The 20,565-nt window shown below is 54.2% G+C and overlaps 1 protein-coding gene across 1 annotated transcript in view; it reads left to right on the top strand.

Annotated features, from left to right (window-relative positions):
* LOC137358244 (voltage-dependent L-type calcium channel subunit alpha-1D-like) overlaps positions 1 to 20,565 on the top strand; it is a 170,443-nt gene that overhangs the window by 57,771 nt on the left and 92,107 nt on the right. Inside the window, exons 23-25 of the mRNA XM_068024140.1 lie at positions 6,253 to 6,359; positions 7,111 to 7,198; positions 7,721 to 7,828. Of these exons, the coding sequence (XP_067880241.1) occupies positions 6,253 to 6,359; positions 7,111 to 7,198; positions 7,721 to 7,828 (303 nt within the window). The remainder of the gene's footprint in view (positions 1 to 6,252; positions 6,360 to 7,110; positions 7,199 to 7,720; positions 7,829 to 20,565) is intronic.

Raw genomic sequence — 20,565 nt, 5'->3', positions numbered from 1 at the left:
CTGAGTCAATGATGTCCCAATGATCCATTCTCTGTTACCGAGTCAATGATGTCCCAATGATCCATTCTCTGTTACTGAGTCAATGATGTTCCAATGATCCATTCTCTGTTACTGAGTCAATGATGTCCCAATGATCCATTCTCTGTTACTGAGTCAATGATGTTCCAATGACCCATTCTCTGTTACTGAGTCAATGATGTCCCAATGACCCATTCTCTGTTACTGAGTCAATGATGTCCCAATGACCCATTCTCTGTTACTGAGTCAATGATGTCCCAATGATCCATTCTCTGTTACTGAGTCAATGATGTCCCAATGATCCATTCTCTGTTACTGAGTCAATGATGTTCCAATGACCCATTCTCTGTTACTGAGTCAATGATGTCCCAATGATCCATTCTCTGTTACTGAGTCAATGATGTTCCAATGACCCATTCTCTGTTACTGGGTCAATGATGTCCCAATGACCCATTCTCTGTTACTGGGTCAATGATGTCCCAATGACCCATTCTCTGTTACTGAGTCAATGATGTTCCAATGACCCATTCTCTGTTACTGAGTCAATGATGTTCCAATGACCCATTCTCTGTTACTGAGTCAATGATGTCCCAATGACCCATTCTCTGTTACTGGGTCAATGATGTCCCAATGATCCATTCTCTGTTACTGAGTCAATGATGTTCCAATGACCCATTCTCTGTTACTGAGTCAATGATGTCCCAATGACCCATTCTCTGTTACTGGGTCAATGATGTCCCAATGATCCATTCTCTGTTACTGAGTCAATGATGTTCCAATGACCCATTCTCTGTTACTGAGTCAATGATGTCCCAATGACCCATTCTCTGTTACTGAGTCAATGATGTCCCAATGACCCATTCTCTGTTACTGAGTCAATGATGTTCCAATGACCCATTCTCTGTTACTGAGTCAATGATGTCCCAATGATCCATTCTCTGTTACTGAGTCAATGATGTCCCAATGACCCATTCTCTGTTACTGAGTCAATGATGTTCCAATGATCCATTCTCTGTTACTGAGTCAATGATGTCCCAATGACCCATTCTCTGTTACTGAGTCAATGATGTTCCAATGATCCATTCTCTGTTACTGAGTCAATGATGTCCCAATGACCCATTCTCTGTTACTGAGTCAATGATGTTCCAATGATCCATTCTCTGTTACTGAGTCAATGATGTCCCAATGATCCATTCTCTGTTACTGGGTCAATGATGTCCCAATGATCCATTCTCTGTTACTGAGTCAATGATGTCCCAATGACCCATTCTCTGTTACTGGGTCAATGATGTCCCAATGATCCATTCTCTGTTACTGAGTCAATGATGTTCCAATGACCCATTCTCTGTTACTGAGTCAATGATGTCCCAATGACCCATTCTCTGTTACTGAGTCAAGGATGTCCCAATGACCCATTCTCTGTTACTGAGTCAATGATGTCCCAATGACCCATTCTCTGTTACTGAGTCAATGATGTCCCAATGATCCATTCTCTGTTACTGAGTCAATGATGTCCCAATGATCCATTCTCTGTTACTGAGTCAATGATGTCCCAATGACCCATTCTCTGTTACCGAGTCAATGATGTCCCAATGATCCATTCTCTGTTACTGAGTCAATGATGTCCCAATGATCCATTCTCTGTTACTGAGTCAATGATGTCCCAATGATCCATTCTCTGTTACTGAGTCAATGATGTTCCAATGACCCATTCTCTGTTACTGAGTCAATGATGTCCCAATGATCCATTCTCTGTTACTGAGTCAATGATGTTCCAATGACCCATTCTCTGTTACCGAGTCAATGATGTCCCAATGATCCATTCTCTGTTACTGAGTCAATGATGTCCCAATGATCCATTCTCTGTTACTGAGTCAATGATGTCCCAATGATCCATTCTCTGTTACTGAGTCAATGATGTCCCAATGATCCATTCTCTGTTACTGAGTCAATGATGTCCCAATGATCCATTCTCTGTTACTGAGTCAATGATGTTCCAATGACCCATTCTCTGTTACTGAGTCAATGATGTCCCAATGACCCATTCTCTGTTACTGAGTCAATGATATTCCAATGATCCATTCTCTGTGACTGAGTCAATGATGTCCCAATGATCCATTCTCTGTTACTGAGTCAATGATGTTCCAATGACCCATTCTCTGTTACTGAGTCAATGATGTCCCAGTGACCCATTCTCTGTTACTGAGTCAATGATGTTCCAATGACCCATTCTCTGTTACTGAGTCAATGATGTCCCAATGACCCATTCTCTGTTACTGAGTCAATGATGTCCCAGTGACCCATTCTCTGTTACTGAGTCAATGATGTCCCAATGATCCATTCTCTGTTACTGAGTCAATGATGTCCCAATGACCCATTCTCTGTTACTGAGTCAATGATGTCCCAGTGACCCATTCTCTGTTACTGAGTCAATGATGTCCCAATGACCCATTCTCTGTTACTGAGTCAATGATGTTCCAATGACCCATTCTCTGTTACTGAGTCAATGATGTCCCAATGATCCATTCTCTGTTACTGAGTCAATGATGTTCCAATGACCCATTCTCTGTTACTGAGTCAATGATGTCCCAATGACCCATTCTCTGTTACTGAGTCAATTATGTCCCAGTGACCCATTCTCTGTTACTGAGTCAATGATGTCCCAATGACCCATTCTCTGTTACTGAGTCAATGATGTCCCAATGACCCATTCTCTGTTACTGAGTCAATGATGTCCCAATGATCCATTCTCTGTTACTGAGTCAATGATGTTCCAATGACCCATTCTCTGTTACTGAGTCAATGATGTCCCAATGACCCATTCTCTGTTACTGAGTCAATGATGTCCCAATGATCCATTCACTGTTACTGAGTCAATGATGTTCCAATAACCCATTCTCTGTTACTGAGTCAATGATGTCCCAATGATCCATTCTCTGTTACTGAGTCAATGATGTTCCAATGACCCATTCTCTGTTACTGAGTCAATGATGTTCCAATGATCCATTCTCTGTTACTGAGTCAATGATGTTCCAATGACCCATTCTCTGTTACTGAGTCAATGATGTTCCAATAACCCATTCTCTGTTACTGAGTCAATGATGTTCCAATGACCCATTCTCTGTTACTGAGTCAATGATGTTCCAATGATCCATTCTCTGTTGCTGAGTCAATGATGTCCCAGTGACGCATTCTCTGTTACTGAGTCAATGATGTCCCAGTGACCCATTCTCTGTTACTGAGTCAATGATGTTCCAATGACCCATTCTCTGTTACTGAGTCAATGATGTCCCAGTGACCCATTCTCTGTTACTGAGTCAATGATGTCCCAGTGACCCATTCTCTGTTACTGAGTCAATGATGTCCCAGTGACCCATTCTCTGTTACTGAGTCAATGATGTTCCAATGACCCATTCTCTGTTACTGAATCAATGATGTCCCAGTGACCCATTCTCTGTTACTGAGTCAATGATGTTCCAATGACCCATTCTCTGTTACTGAGTCAATGATGTTCCAATGACCCATTCTCTGTTACTGAGTCAATGATGTCCCAGTGACCCATTCTCTGTTACTGAGTCAATGATGTCCCAATGACCGATTCTCTGTTACTGAGTCAATGATGTCCCAGTGACCCATTCTCTGTTACTGAGTCAATGATGTCCCAATGACCCATTCTCTGTTACTGAGTCAATGATGTCCCAATGACCGATTCTCTGTTACTGAGTCAATGATGTTCCAATGATCCATTCACTGTTACTGAGTCAATGATGTTCCAATAACCCATTCTCTGTTACTGAGTCAATGATGTCCCAATGACCCATTCTCTGTTACTGAGTCAATCATGTTCCAATGACCCATTCTCTGTTACTGAGTCAATGATGTTCCAATGACCCATTCTCTGTTACTGAGTCAATGATGTCCTAATGACCCATTCTCTGTTACTGAGTCAATGATGTCCCAATGACCCATTCTCTGTTACTGAGTCAATGATGTTCCAATGACCCATTCTCTGTTACTGAGTCAATGATGTCCCAATGACCCATTCTCTGTTACTGAGTCAATGATGTCCCAATGACCCATTCTCTGTTACTGAGTCAATGATGTTCCAATGATCCATTCTCTGTTACTGAGTCAATGATGTCCCAATGACCCATTCTCTGTTACTGAGTCAATGATGTCCCAATGACCGATTCTCTGTTGCTGAGTCAATGATGTCCCAGTGACCCATTCTCTGTTACTGAGTCAATGATGTCCCAGTGACCCATTCTCTGTTACTGAGTCAATGATGTCCCAGTGACCCATTCTCTGTTACTGAGTCAATGATGTCCCAGTGACCCATTCTCTGTTACTGAGTCAATGATGTTCCAATGACCCATTCTCTGTTACTGAGTCAATGATGTCCCAGTGACCCATTCTCTGTTACTGAGTCATTGATGTCCCAGTGACCCATTCTCTGTTACTGAGTCAATGATGTCCCAATGACCCATTCTCTGTTACTGAGTCAATGATGTTCCAATGACCCATTCTCTGTTACTGAGTCAATGATGTCCCAGTGACCCATTCTCTGTTACTGAGTCAATGATGTTCCAATGACCCATTCTCTGTTACTGAGTCAATGATGTCCCAGTGACCCATTCTCTGTTACTGAGTCATTGATGTCCCAGTGACCCATTCTCTGTTACTGAGTCAATGATGTCCCAATGACCCATTCTCTGTTACTGAGTCAATGATGTTCCAATGACCCATTCTCTGTTACTGAGTCAATGATGTCCCAGTGACCCATTCTCTGTTACTGAGTCAATGATGTTCCAATGACCCATTCTCTGTTACTGAGTCAATGATGTCCCAGTGACCCATTCTCTGTTACTGAGTCAATGATGTCCCAATGACCGATTCTCTGTTTCTGAGTCAATGATGTCCCAGTGACCCATTCTCTGTTACTGAGTCAATGATGTCCCAATGACCCATTCTCTGTTACTGAGTCAATGATGTCCCAATGACCGATTCTCTGTTTCTGAGTCAATGATGTCCCAGTGACCCATTCTCTGTTACTGAGTCAATGATGTCCCAGTGATCCATTCTCTGTTTCTGAGTCAATGATGTCCCAGTGACCCATTCTCTGTTACTGAGTCGATGATGTCCCAATGACCGATTCTCTGTTTCTGAGTCAATGATGTCCCAGTGACCCATTCTCTGTTACTGAGTCAATGATGTTCCAATGACCCATTCTCTGTTACTGAGTCAATGATGTCCCAATGATCCATTCTCTGTTACTGAGTCAATGATGTCCCAATGATCCATTCACTGTTACTGAGTCAATGATGTCCCAGTGATCCATTCTCTGTTTCTGAGTCAATGATGTCCCAGTGACCCATTCTCTGTTACTGAGTCGATGATGTCCCAATGACCGATTCTCTGTTTCTGAGTCAATGATGTTCCAATGACCCATTCTCTGTTCCTGAGTCAATGATGTTGCAGTGATCCATTCTCTGTTACTGAGTCAATGATGTCCCAATGATCCATTCTCTGTTACTGAGTCAATGATGTCCCAATGACCCATTCTCTGTTACTGAGTCAATGATGTCCCAATGACCCATTCTCTGTTACTGAGTCAATGATGTTCCAATGATCCATTCTCTGTTACTGAGTCAATGATGTCCCAATGATCCATTCTCTGTTACTGAGTCAATGATGTCCCAGTGACCCATTCTCTGTTACTGAGTCAATGATGTCCCAATGATCCATTCTCTGTTACTGAGTCAATGATGTCCCAATGACCCATTCTCTGTTACTGAGTCAATGATGTTCCAATGATCCATTCTCTGTTACTGAGTCAATGATGTTCCAATGACCCATTCTCTGTTACTGAGTCAATGATGTCCCAGTGACCCATTCACTGTTACTGAGTCAATGATGTCCCAATGATCCATTCTCTGTTACTGAGTCAATGATATTCCAATGACCCATTCTCTGTTACTGAGTCAATGATATTCCAATGACCCTCTCCTCTGTACCCTGAATAGGTCATTGGAACATCATTGACACATGAGGAGAAAGCAATAGGAGGCAATGGTCATAGGATGAGATGAAGTAGGGGGTGTGTGGAGGCTTGTGTGGAGCAGAAACACTGGCTCTGAGCAGATGGGCTGAATGGCCTGTTTCTGTGCTATAAACCCTGTTGTAGTTCTCCATGACCACCTCACGGTTTCTATTCCCTTCGGCACTCTACTGCAGATGACAACGTTTGGAGCGTTCCTCCACAGTGGATCTTTCTGCAGGAATGCCTTCAACCTGCTGGACTTGCTGGTCGTCAGCGTCTCGCTCATCTCCTTCTGGCTCCAGTGAGTATACGCGCTGACCAAAGCCAATCAGAGGCAGAAGCTCCCAATCACTACTGATAGGAAATCTCACCAGCGCTGGGTTAGGGAGGCAAACGCTGGCTGCATCCATTGCTGGAGGTGCCAACACATGACATACCCGGCCATCCCCCCAACAGAAAATCCGGTGGGTGCATACGAGAGGGGAACTTCATTCAGGAAGACACACCCAGTCATGCCTAGGGCTTTGAATGCAGAGTGCACGAGGATAGGAAGGCTTGAGAATGAGGTCGGAGTCCCTCTTCTCGGAAGGCACTTCACAGGAGCTATCAACACTGAACCACCAAAGGAGCCATGAGGATCAGGCGACCCAAATCTCAGTCACAGAGGTCGGTTTTAAGCAGCGTCTTAAAGGAGGAGAGAGAGAGGCGGAGAGGTTTAGGGAGGGAATTCCAGAGCTTGGGGCCCCAGGCAGCTGAAGGCACGGCCGCCAATGGTGGAGCGATGGGAATCGGGGGATGGTCAAGAGGCCGGAATTGGAGGAACACAGTGATCTCGGAGGGTTGTAGGGGCTGGAGGAGGTTACAGAGGTAGGGAGGGTTGTAGGGGCTGGAGCAGATTACAGAGATGGGGGAGGGGGAGCGAGGCCATGGAGAGCTTTTAAGGTGGGCGGGGGATTTGTAAAACAATGGAGTAAAGATCAGAGGCACAATGGCCAATGGGGAATGAATAATAAAAAGAGCACCTTTCACTTCAACTCTTTCATTCTTCACAGGTCAAGCGCAATTTCAGTTGTGAAGATTCTACGAGTGCTGAGAGTGCTCAGACCCCTTAGAGCCATTAACCGTGCCAAAGGACTTAAGGTACATGGTGGGATTGTGGGATATGGGGAGAAGATACGTAGGTGGGTTATTGAGGGATATGGGGAGGAGGTGGGTAGGTGGGTCGGTGGGGAGTGAGGGATATGGGGAGGATCCTCATCCTAATGATAAGGTCAAGCTCATATCTTATTTCTGAACCACTGATCTGTCTCTTTCTCACTGTCCTATCTCTCACTCTTTCTCTCCCTCTCTGTGTGTCTCTCCCTCCCTGTGTGTCTCTCCCTCCCTTTCTGTGTGTCTCTCCCTCTCTGTGTGTCTCTCCCTCTCTGTGTGTCTCTCCCTCCCTGTGTGTCTCTCCCTCTCTGTGTCTCCCCCTTTCTGCCCCTTGCCCTCTGTCTTTCTCACTTTCTGTCTGTCTCCCTGTCTCTCTCTCTCTCTTTCTCTTCCTGTTTGTCTCTCTTTGTCTCTGTCTGTCTCTCTCACTTTCTTTCTCTCTGTTTCTCTCTCTTCCCGTCTCTCTCTCTGTCTCACTCTCTCCGTTCTTCTGTGTCTCTTGCTCTGCAGCATGTCGTCCAATGTGTCTTTGTAGCAATCAAAACCATCGGGAACATCATGATCGTCACAACACTGCTTCAGTTCATGTTTGCCTGCATCGGAGTCCAGCTTTTTAAGGTTGGTGCTGTGCGTGTGTCTTTATTCCCCCTCTGTCTTAGTCTGTTTTGGGTCTGTTTATGCTTTACTCTGTATCTAACACCGTTTTTTTTTTCTGTATCTAACCCCCCGTTTTTGTTTTTTTTTCTAACCCCATTTTTTTTTTCTTTCTTTTCTTTTCTTTTTTTTTTCTTTTTATCTAACGCCCGTTTTTTTTTTCTTTTTTTGTGGCCTTTATACCCCAGGCCCCTTTTATATTTTTCACATCGAGGGGGCCTTTATTCCTCAGGCCCCCTTTATATACATATTTACAGTTTTAAAATAACTTTATTAAAACAGATAAATAAACAAAAAACTCAAATTAAAATGCCATTCTCGGCGTCGACAATGCACTCCAGTCCCTGCGGTGCCCACCGGTCGCGGAAGGCCTCAAGCGTACCGGCGGACACCGCATGCTCCTTTTCCAGGGACACCCGGGCGCGAACGTAACCGCTGAAGAGGGGCAGGCAATCGGGGAGGACGGACCCCCCGACGGCCCGCAACCTGGACCTGTGAATTGCCACCTTGGCCAGGCCCAGGAGCAGACCGACGAGGAGATCCTCCTCCCCGCTCAAGCCCCTCCGCTCAGGGTGCCCAAAGATCAGGAGCGTGGGACGGAAGTGCAGCCAGTACTTGAGGAGCAGCCCCTTCAGATACTCAAAGAGGGGCTGCAACCTCGCGCACTCCGTATAAACGTGGAACACGGACTCGTCCAGGCCGCAGAAAGTACAGGCGGCCTGGGAGTCCGTGAACCTACTTAAAAATCTATTGCACGGGACTGCTCTGTGCAGCACCCTCCACCCCAGGTCCCCGATGTAAAGGGGGAAGACTCCCGCGTAGAGAGACCTCCATCGGGGATTCCCCTTGCCGCCAGATGGCAACGCGGACCGCCTGCGGGAGAGCGCCCTGACTGGAGGCGACCATGTTCCAGACTCGGAATAGATCCCTGTAAAAGACAGGCAACTCCCTCAGAGAGGCGCGGCTAACGGACTCCACCGGGAGCTGCGTGTCGTCTTGAAGGCAGCGACACTGGCAGAAAAAATACGTCGCCAGCGCACACCATCTGGGAGGACGCTCGACGTACAGGTATCTCTGCAGGGTCCGAAGGCGGAGAGTCGCAGCCTGGGTGTGGACGCACACCAGTGACTGACCGCCCTCCTCAATCGGAAGACTCAGGACCGCGGCAGAGACCCAGTGTTTCCTCTTGCCCCAAAAGAAATCGACGAGTTTCTTCTGGATCTTGGTGGCAAATACAGGGGGCGGTGCCAAAGTGACCAACCGGTACCACAACATGGAGGCCACCAGTTGGTTTATGACCAACGCTCGGCCCCTGTAGGAAAGCACTCGGAGCAGTCCTGTCCAGCGCCCCAGCCGAGCGGTGACTTTCGCCTCCAACTCCTGCCAGTTTGCCGGCCAGACTTCCTCAGCGGGGCTAAGGTGGACTCCCAGATAGAGGAGGTGCGTGGTGCTCCACGCAAAAGGTGTCATCTCCTCCGGCAGGGAGTCCACTCGCCACTGACCAACCAGGAGTCCGGAACATTTCTCCCAATTGATCCTCGCGGAGGACGCGGCAGAAAAGGTCTGCTGGCAGTCGCGCATCCTCCGCAAGTCAACGGGATCTGTGATTGCGAGGAGCACGTCGTCGGCGTAAGCCGAGAGGACGACCCGCATGGCCGGCTCGCGCAGAGCCAATCCCGTCAACCTCCTGCGAAGCAGGCACAGGAAGGGCTCCACGCAGATGGTATACAATTGGCCGGACATGGGGCACCCCTGACGCACTCCTCTCCCAAATCGAAGGGGCGCCGTCAAGGACCCGTTAACTTTGACTAGACACTCTGCGGCGGCGTATAAAAGTCGGACCCGGGCCACAAAATGCGGCCCGAGTCCAAAAGCGCGCAGAGTCCCAAAAAGGTAATCGTGATCCACCCTGTCGAACGCCTTCTCCTGATCGAGGGAGAGAAAGGCGACCGACTGACCAGTCCTCCGGGAAAGATGGATCAGGTCCCGGACCAGGTGGATGTTGTCCTGGATGGACCGGCCCGGGACCGTGCAGGACTGGTCGGGGTGGATCATGTGGGCCAGCACGGAGCCCAGGCGGGTCGACATAGCCCGGGCAAAGATCTTATAATCTGTGCTGAGGAGGGAGACCGGACGCCAGTTTTTAAGCAGGCGGAGATCGCCCCTCTTCGGCAGCAAGACGATGACCGCCCTGCGCCACGAGAGGGGCATCTCCCCGGTCGCCAGGCTTTCCCCCAGGACCCGCACGTAATCGTCCCCCAGGACGTTCCAGAACGCCCTGAGGAACTCCACGGTCAACCCATCCAGCCCTGGGGATTTGCCCCTCGAGAGCTGGTGGAGGGCGCCAGTCAGCTCCGCCAACGTGAGCGGAGCCTCCAATCCTTCAGCGCCCTCCGGGCTGACCTGCGGCAGGTCCTCCCACAAAACTCTGCGCGCATCCTCGCTGGACGGATCCGGAGAGAACAACGCACTGTAATAAGTACGGACCAGGAGGCCCATTCCCTCCGGATCCGTGATGGAGGATCCGTCGTCGGCCAGCAGCTCGACGAGCTGCTTACGGACCCCCCGCCATTTTTCCAGCGAGTAGAAGAAGGGTGAGGCGCAGTCCAAATCTTCCAGGATCTGGATCCGCGACCTCACGTACGCGCCTCGGGACCCTATGAGCTGCAGGTCCCTCAGCGCGCCCTTCTTCTCTTTGTACGCCTGCCACAGGGCCGGATCCGCGACGGCATGACCGAGGCGGGACTCCAAGTCGAGCACCTCCCTCTCAAGGCGCCCGATCTCAGCTTCCCGCCTCTTGGTCGACCCCTTCGCGTACTCCTGACAGAAGACGCGGATGTGAGTCTTGCCCACATCCCACCATAGTCTCAAGGAGGGGAAGCCCTCCTGCTTCCTTCTCCAGTCGGCCCAGAATCGACAGAACGAGTCCCGAAATCGCACGTCCTCCAGCAGCCGGTTGTTAAAGTGCCAGTACGCGGACCCCGCCCGCGTGCGGAGCGGAGTAAACTCCGCCCACACCAGGTGGTGGTCCGCGCACGGCACCAGCCGCATGGAGGCCGCCGAAACGCGGGAGACGTACGCCTGCGAAATGTAGAGGCGGTCGATTTGCGACCCCCCTCCTCCAGACCTCCACGTGAAGGCGCTGGAGTCGGGATGGAGATTCCGCCAGACGTCCACCAAGTTAAGGGAGCTGATCAGTCCCCTCAACTTCTCCACCGATGCTTGGCCGCGCTGGGGACCGGAGCGATCCCCCACCTCGAGGGTGCAGTTAAAATCCCCCCCGAGGATGATGCACTCGCCGCTATCGATGGAGCTCAAGAGAGCGGACACTTCTTCAAAGAAGCGCGCTTGCAACGCGCCGGGCCTGGGCGCGTACACGTTCACAAAGTGGAGCGGCACACTACCCAGGCGAACGGCGAGGTGGAGCAAGCGGCCCGGCACTAGCTCCTTGACCCCCAAGATCTCCGGCTGAAAAGTCGGGGCCAACAAGATAGCCACCCCACTAGAAATAGGGGTGAGGTGACTCATGTAGACCCCAACCTGCCACTCCAGGAGCCAGGTGGCTTCGTCTCCCGGAACGGTGTGGGTTTCCTGCAGAAAGCTCACCGCATATCTCCCTTCCCTAAGGACTGAGAGATTGTGAAATCTGCGGTGAGCCCCTCTGCTGCCGTTGATGTTGAGGCTGGCTATGGTTATCTTCATGTCAAAGGTAATTAAAACCCGTCACAAACATCTCACTGTGAGGAGGGAGTGGAAGTGCACCTGGCCTTCCACTCCCCCAGCAACCCATTGAGGAACACATTAAAACGGCGCCTCTCAACCAGTTTCACGTCCGCGCGCTTGCCCGCTATCTTAAGGGCGGCACGGACGGACTGTATGATCAGCGCCAGATTCGACCAACGGTCGAGGGCCAGCTGAACTTTATTGCGGCAACCCCTGCAAGCCGCAAGGAAATCCCGGAGTTCCGCCGTGGGGATGAGAGGAGATTCGGTGGGAGGCACGAGGGACTCCACCACCTCACTGGCGATGGAATCAAGATCATCCTCCGTGCCCTGCACCGAATCCCCATCCTCCTCCGGGTCGTCACCGCCAGCGGCCGACACATCTACCACACACAGTGGGGCGGACGTCCCGGCCGCGCCAGCTGGTCCCGCCTCCGTCACGATCCCACCCCCAGGATCGATGGCGGAGGAGTCCTCTCTGGGTTCTATTGTGAAACTGGAGCCTGTAGGCACCAGCGGTTCAGGACCCCCTCCACCTCCGTCCCCAGGGCAATGAGTGGTCCAGGGGAGACAGAAGTTCCGGACTCCGGGAAACCAGCCGGAGCCGAGACTGGAGGCGGCGAGAGGAGGCCATCTCCCGCTCCGCCAGCACCCACAGGCCCAGCAGATGGGGCAGCATTCTCAGTTATAACCGGGTCGGGTGTCTCCTGGTTGGTGGTGGACTCCGGCTGGGAGGCCCGACCCTCTGGGGCCTCGTCCTCCCCTTCATTCAGGGCACCCGACCCAGTAGCAGTGGCGGAATGGGCGGCTTCCCCAGGCTCCCCCACCACAAGCAGGGCCCCACTTACTCCTTCAGGAGGGGCCTCATGTACCGGGGCCATCCCCTCCCCTCCATCCTGAGGAATAGGGAGCACCTGCCCGGACTTTGTAGCCTTGGTGGTGGCGGTAGGGGGTACCTGAGGACCAGAAGCAGGATGCAGCTCCCCTCCAACAGATGGGCCCTGCACCTCAGGGCCCTGTGTTATTTCTGTGGAGGGGTGCCTTCTCCGCTTTTTCGCACTTGGGCGCGGAGACTCAGAGACCTCCATGTCATCAGAGGCCTCCGCCTCCACACCCTTTTTTTCCTTTCTTGTCAGCCTCGGCCTGAGCCCAGCCCTGGGACAGGTGGATTCCATGGGAATGGGCTTTGGGCTGAGCTCAGGCTCGGGTTGAGTCAAAGTGTCCAGGGGACGTGCCTCATGATGTTTCTTTTTTCCCCGCGTCTTCCTTCCGCTCGGACGGACGCTCCCCTCCCCGCCAGAGGCTGTGAAAACCACAGTCTCCGGAACCGACTGAGCGGTGTCTATTGGATGTGTTGGGGGAGTGGGAGGAGGTGCTGTGGAACCACTCTGGGCCGCCGAGGTGGAGCTGGCAGCCGGGAGGTTGGGGCAGTTCTTACGAACATGCCCCACCCCCTTGCAGACGTGGCACCGCGCCCCGTCCGAGGTCCAAAAGACGCGGTAGGCCGTCCCCTGGAACTCCACATTAAATTGGCCCTCCGTGTCCTCCTCCCGCGCCAGCTGCATAAATAACTGGCGGCGGAAGGAGTAGGCATGTTGGAGGCTGTGCTGCCGAAGACCAAGCCGGACTGGGGTGATCCCCGACCTCACCTCCCCCAGATGGTGCAGGTGGGGGAGGAGGAGCTCACTGGGAATGAAGGGTGGGACGTTGGACAACATTATCCGATGCGCAGTGGCCCCCAGAGGGTCCACTGGCAGGAAGGTACCCCCACAGTGAGCCCTTTACTCAGGGCCAGGGACACAGCCCGCTCGGTTTTCAAAAAGAACACAGCCTTCCCATACATCTTTGAGGCCGCAACAATGGCCGAGGGGCCGACAACCACGGCCATTGCCTTAACGCAGGCCTCAATAGACATGTTGGGGTGGGGATAGCTCTTCACCCCTTGGCTGCATGTCAACAATTTAAAGGGTGACGGGGCCACGTGGGCAGCCACAGAAGCTGCAGCTGCGTAGGTAGTAGAGGGCCCCGCCACCGGTGATGAAGGGCTTGCCATGGGTCTAAGAGCTAAACCCACCCCAAATTGTGGACTTGCACACCAAATATCAGCGATTAACTGAAAATATTGAATATATATTAAAGACAAACAAACAAACAACAGATTAGTGGAGAGGCTGAGGTAATAGAGGAGAGGCAAAGGCAGGCTGGAAGGGATGACTTGCTTTCTGGAGGTGGTGCTCACAGTACACTGAAAACAGTCTTTGAAGTTGGTCTTCCGGTCTTCTGGTTGGGGGGAGTCGTCATCACCTGGGTCAGCTGAAGCTGCCCAGGCACTATCTATCCCCTTCCGTCTGTTTAGCTGGGCAGCTTCAGCTGACCCAGGCTTGGCAATTGGGGTGGGGAGGGAGCTTTCCTGTGTGCTTTTGCAGCATCACAGATTCCTGTTGAATTGGCAGCCCCACCCCTTGTTGTTCCAGCCACTTGTTCCTCCCCCAACAGTCCAAAGTAAATTACTGGTGTTCAGCACCCACCTCCAGACAAAGCCTTGTTTCCAACAAAAAAAGAATGTCGCTTTCTTCTCTTTTAAAGGTGATTGTTGTTGGAGTTTTCCTCTGCTTGTTTGTAGCTGCTCTCCCTTGCTCAGTGTAGCTCCTCTCTCCACCTCTGCAACCTCCAACTGCCACCGGCACTCAACACTCAGGCTTCCCAATCAGAGAACAGCCAACCCCGTGCTGTACCTGTCCTGGGAGTGTTTGATGGGGACAGTGTAGAGGGAGCTTTACTCTGTATCTAACCCCATTTTTTTTTTTTTATCGAGGGGGCCTTTATCCCTCAGGCCCCCTTTATGTACATATTTACAGTTTTAAAATAACTTTATTAAAACAGATAAATAAACAAAAAACTCAAATTAAAATGCCATTCTCGGCGTCGACGATGCACTCCAGTCCCTGCGGTGCCCACCGGTCGCGGAAGGCCTCAAGCGTACCGGCTGACACCGCATGCTCCTTTTCCAGGGATACCCGGGCGCGAACGTAACCGCGGAAGAGGGGCAGGCAATCGGGGAGGACGGAACCCCCGACGGCCCGCAACCTGGACCTGTGAATTGCCACCTTGGCCAGGCCCAGGAGCAGACCGACGAGGAGATCCTCCTCCCGGCCCAAGCCCCTCCGCACCGGGTGCCCAAAGATCAGGAGCGTGGGACTGAAGTGCAGCCAGAATTTGAGGAGCAGCCCCTTCAGATACTCAAATAGGGGCTGCAACCTCGCACACTCCGTATAAATGTGGAACACGGACTCGTCCAGGCCGCAGAAAGTACAGCTGGCCTGGGAGTCCGTGAACCTACTTAAAAGCCTATTGCACGGGACTGCTCTGTGCAGCACCCTCCACCCCAGGTCCCCGATGTAAAGGGGGAAGACTCCCGCGTAGAGAGACCTCCATCGGGGTTTCCCCTCGCCGCCAGTTGGCAACGCGGACCGCCAGGGCGTGTCCGGCCGGCTGACGAGGGCGAGGAAGTGGAAAGTGTGCAGGAGCAGCCCGTACAGGAAACCCCTCCGCGCCGATTGGAATGGCACGGAGGGCATTCCCGAGAGGCGGCTCGGGTTGTGCGGGACCGGCTCCCGAGGAGGGTTTCGGGGCCTGGGTCCGATGAGCAGTTCCGGCCGAGCGGGGGTCAGCTCGGCCGGGATCGCTCCGCACTCCCGAGCCCCCTCGCCACCCGCAGTGAGGGGCGTCCCGGGGGTTTCGGCTACTCCTCCGCCCGCCGGACCGTCCCCGGAGTCGGCCGCCCGGACAGCCGAGGCGCTCTCCTCCGCCGGCGGGGGAGCGCCCTGACTGGAGGCGACCATGTTCCAGACTCGGAAAAGATCCCGGTAAAAGACAGGCAACTCCCTCAGAGAGGCGCGGCTAACGGACTCCACCGGGAGCTGCGTGTCGTCTTGAAGGCAGTGACACTGGCGGAAAAAATACGTCGCCAGCGCACACCATCTGGGAGGACGCTCGACGTACAGGTATCTCTGCAGGGTCCGAAGGCGGAGAGTCGCAGCCTGGGTGCGGATGCACACCAGCGACTGACCGCCCTCCTCGATCGGGAGACTCAGGACCGCGGCAGAGACCCAGTGTTTCCTCTTGCCCCAGAAGAAATCGACGAGTTTCTTCTGGATCTTGGTGGCAAATACAGGGGGCGGGGCCAAAGTGACCAACCGGTACCACAGCATGGAGGCCACCAGTTGGTTTATGACCAACGCTCGGCCCCTGTAGGAAAGCACTCGGAGCAGTCCTGTCCAGCGCCCCAGCCGAGCGGTGACTTTCGCCTCCAACTCCTGCCAGTTTGCCGGCCAGGCTTCCTCAGCGGGGCTAAGGTGGACTCCCAGATAGAGGAGGTGCGTGGTGCTCCACGCAAAAGGTGTCATCTCCTCCGGCAGGGAGTCCACCCGCCACTGACCAACCAGGAGTCCGGAACATTTCTCCCAATTGATCCTCGCGGAGGACGCGGCAGAAAAGGTCTGCTGGCAGTCGCGCATCCTCCGCAAGTCAACGGGATCTGTGATTGCGAGGAGCACGTCGTCGGCGTAAGCCGAGAGGACGACCCGCATGGCCGGCTCGCGCAGAGCCAATCCCATCAACCTCCTGCGAAGCAGGCACAGGAAGGGCTCCACGCAGATGGTATACAATTGGCCGGACATGGGGCACCCCTGACGCACTCCTCTCCCAAATCGAAGGGGCGCCGTCAAGGACCCGTTAACTTTGACTAGACACTCTGCGGCGGCGTATAAAAGTCGGACCCGGGCCACGAAATGCGGCCCGAGTCCGAAAGCGCGCAGAGTCCCGAAAAGGTAATCGTGATCCACCCTGTCGAACGCCTTCTCCTGATCGAGGGAGAGAAAGGCGACCGACTGACCAGTCCTCTGGGAAAGATGGATCAGGTTCCGGACCAGGTGGATGTTGACCTGGATGGACCGGCCCGGGACCGTGTAGGACTGGTCGGGGTGGATCATGTGGGCCAGCACGGAGCCCAGGCGGGTAGACATAGCCCGGGCAAAGATCTTATAATCCGTGCTGAGGAGGGAGACCGGACGCCAGTTTTTAAGCAGGCGGAGATCGCCCCTCTTCGGCAGCAAGACGATGACCGCCCTGCGCCACGAGAGGGGCATCTCCCCGGTCGCCAGGCTTTCCCCCAGGACCCGCGCGTAATCGTCCCCCAGGACGTCCCAGAACGCCCTGAGGAACTCCACGGTCAACCCATCCAGCCCTGGGGATTTGCCCCTCGAGAGCTGGTGGAGGGCGCCAGTCAGCTCCGCCAACGTGAGCGGAGCCTCCAATCCTTCGGCGCCCTCCGGGCTGACCTGCGGCAGGTCCTCCCACAAAACTCTGCGCGCATCCTCGCTGGACGGATCCGGAGAGAACAACGCACTGTAATACGTCCGGACCAGGAGGCCCATTCCCTCCGGATCCGTGATGGAGGATCCGTCGTCGGCCAGCAGCTCGACGAGCTGCTTACGGACCCCCCGCCATTTTTCCAGCGAGTAGAAGAAGGGTGAGGCGCGGTCCAAATCTTCCAGGATCTGGATCCGCGACCTCACGTACGCGCCACGGGACCCTATGAGCTGCAGGTTCCTCAGCGCGCCCTTCTTCTCTTTGTACGCCTGCCACAGGGCCGGGTCCGCGACGGCATGACCGAGGCGGGATTCCAAGTTGAGCACCTCCCTCTCAAGGCGCCCGATCTCGGCTTCCCGCCTCTTGGTCGACCCCTTCGCGTACTCCTGACAGAAGACGCGGATGTGAGTCTTGCCCACATCCCACCATAGCCTCAAGGAGGGGAAGCCCCCCTGCTTCCTTCTCCAGTCGGCCCAGAATCGACAGAACGAGTCCCGAAATCGCACGTCCTCCAGCAGCCGGTTGTTAAAGTGCCAGTACGCGGACCCCGCCCGCGTGCGGAGCGGAGTGAACTCCGCCCACACCAGGCGGTGGTCCGAGCACGGCACCAGCCGCATGGAGGCCGCCGAAACGCGGGAGACGTACGCCTGCGAAATGTAGAGGCGGTCGATTCGCGACCCCCCTCCTCCAGACCTCCATGTGAAGGCGCTGGAGTCGGGATGGAGATTCCGCCAGACGTCCACCAAGTTAAGGGAGCTGATCAGTCCCCTCAACTTCTCCACCGACGCTTGGCCGCGCTGGGGACCGGAGCGATCCCCCACCTCGAGGGTGCAGTTAAAATCCCCCCCGAGGATGATGCACTCGCCGCTATCGATGGAGCTCAAGAGAGCGGACACTTCTTCAAAGAAGCGCGCTTGCAAAGCGCCGGGCCTGGGCGCGTACACGTTCACAAAGTGGAGCGGCACGCTACCCAGGCGAACGGCGAGGTGGAGCAAGCGGCCCGGCACTAGCTCCTTGACCCCCAAGATCTCCGGCTGAAAAGTCGGGGCCAACAAGATAGCCACCCCACTAGAAATAGGGGTGAGGTGACTCATGTAGACCCCACCCTGCCACTCCAGGAGCCAGGTGGCTTCGTCTCCCGGAACGGTGTGGGTTTCCTGCAGAAAGCTCACCGCGTATCTCCCTTCCCTAAGGACTGAGAGATTGTGAAATCTGCGGTGAGCCCCTCTGCTGCCGTTGATGTTGAGGCTGGCTATGGTTATCTTCATGTCAAAGGTACGTAAAACCCGTCACCTACAGCTCACTGTGAGGAGGGAGTGGAAGTGCACCTGGCCCTCCACTCCCCCAGCAACCCATTGAGGAACACATTAAAACGGCGCCTCTCAACCAGTTTCACGTCCGCGCGCTTGCCCGCTATCTTAAGGGCGGCACGGACGGACTGGATGATCAGCGCCAGATTCGACCAACGATCGAGGGCCAGCTGAACTTTATTGCGGCAACCCCTGCAAGCCGCGAGGAAATCCCGGAGTTCCGCCGTGGGGATGAGAGGAGATTCGGTGGGAGGCACGAGGGACTCCACCACCTCACTGGCGATGGAATCAAGATCATCCTCCGTGCCCCGCACCGAATCCCCATCCTCCTCCGGGTCGTCACCGCCAGCGGCCAACACATCCACCACACACTGTGGGGCGGACGTCCCGGCCGCGCCAGCTGGTCCCGCCTCCGTCACGATCCCACCCCCAGGATCGATGGCGGAGGAGTCCTCTCTGGGTTCTATTGTGAAACTGGAGCCTGTAGGCACCAGCGGTTCAGGACCCCCCTCCACCTCCGTCCCCAGGGCAATGAGTGGTCCAGGGGAGACAGAAGTTCCGGACTCCGGGAAACCAGCCGGAGCCGAGACTGGAGGCGGCGAGAGGAGGCCATCTCCCGCTCCGCCAGCACCCACAGGCCCAGCAGATGGGGCAGCATTCTCAGTTATAACTGGGTCGGGTGTCTCCTGGTTGGTGGTGGACTCCGGCTGGGAGGCCCAACCCTCTGGGGCCTCGCCCTCCCCCACATTCAGGACACCCGACCCAGTCGCAGTGGCGGAATGGGCGGTTTCCCCAGGCTCCCCCACCACAAGCAGGGCCCCACTTACTCCTTCAGGAGGGGCCTCACGTACCGGGGCCATCCCCTCCCCTCCATCCTGAGGAATAGGGAGCACCTGCCCGGACTTTGCAGCCTTGGTGGTGGCGGTAGGGGGCACCTGAGGACCAGAAACAGGAGGCAGCTCCCCTCCAACAGATGGGCCCTGCACCTCAGGGCCCTGTGTTATTTCTGTGGAGGGGTGCCTTCTCCTCTTTTTCGCACTTGGGCGCGGAGACTCAGAGACCTCCATGTCATCAGAGGCCTCCGCCTCCGCACCCTTTTTTCCTTTTTTAGTCACCCTGGGCCTGAGCCCAGCCCTGGGACAGGTGGATTCCATGGGAATGGGCTTTGGGCTGAGCTCAGGCTCGGGTTGAGTCAAAGTGTCCAGGGGACGCGCCTCACGATGTTTCTTTTTTCCCCGCGTCTTCCTTCCGCTCGGACGGACGCTCCCCTCCCCGCCAGAGGCTGTGAAAACCACAGCCTCCGGAACCGACTGAGCGGTGTCTGTTGGATGTGCGGGGGGAGTGGGAGGAGGTGCTGTGGAACCACTCTGGGCCGCCGAGGTGGAGCTGGCGGCCGGGAGGTTGGGGCAGTTCTTCCGAACATGCCCCACCCCCTTGCAGACGTGGCACTGCGCCCCGTCCGAGGTCCAAAAGACGCGGTAGGCCGTCCCCTGGAACTCCACATTAAATTGGCCCTCCGTGTCCTCCTCCCGCGCCAGCTGCATAAATAACTGGCGGCGGAAGGAGTAGACATGTTGGAGGCTGTGCTCCCGAAGACCAAGCCGGACTGGGGTGATCCCTGACCTCACCTCCCCCAGATGGTGCAGGTGGGGGAGGAGGAGCTCACTGGGAATGAAGGGTGGGACGTTGGACAACATTATCCGATGCGCAGTGGCCCCCAGAGGGTCCACTGGCAGGAAGGTCCCCCCCACAGTGAGCCCTTTACTCAGGGCCAGGGACACCGCCCGCTCGGTCTTCAAAAAGAACACAGCCTTCCCATACATCTTTGAGGCCGCAACAATGGCCGAGGGGCCGACAACCACGGCCATTGCCTTAACGCAGGCCTCAATAGACATGTTGGGGTGGGGATAGCTCTTCACCCCATGGCTGCATGTCAATAATTTAAAGGGTGACGGGGCCACGTGGGCAGCCACAGAAGCTGCAGCTGCGTAAGTAGTAGAGGGCCCCGCCACCGGTGATGAAGGGCTTGCCATGGGTCCAAGAGCTAAACCCACCCCAAATTGTGGACTTGCACACTAAATAACAGATTCACAGAAAAATTTGAAAAGACAAACAAACAAACAACAGGTTAGTGGAGAGGCTGAGGTAAGAGAGGAGAGGTAAAGACAGGCTGGAAGGGATGATTTGCTTTCTGGAGGTGGTGCTCACAGTACACTTAAAACAGTCTTTGAAGTTGGTCTTCCGGTCTTCTGGTTGGGGGAGTCGTCTTCACCTGGGTCAGCTGAAGCTGCCCAGGCAC

The sequence above is a fragment of the Heterodontus francisci genome, chromosome 49, assembly GCF_036365525.1.
Source record: "Heterodontus francisci isolate sHetFra1 chromosome 49, sHetFra1.hap1, whole genome shotgun sequence".
NCBI lineage: Eukaryota > Metazoa > Chordata > Chondrichthyes > Heterodontiformes > Heterodontidae > Heterodontus > Heterodontus francisci.
Note: the sequence above shows the minus strand (reverse complement) of the source record. Positions and strands in the feature narration are given on the sequence as shown.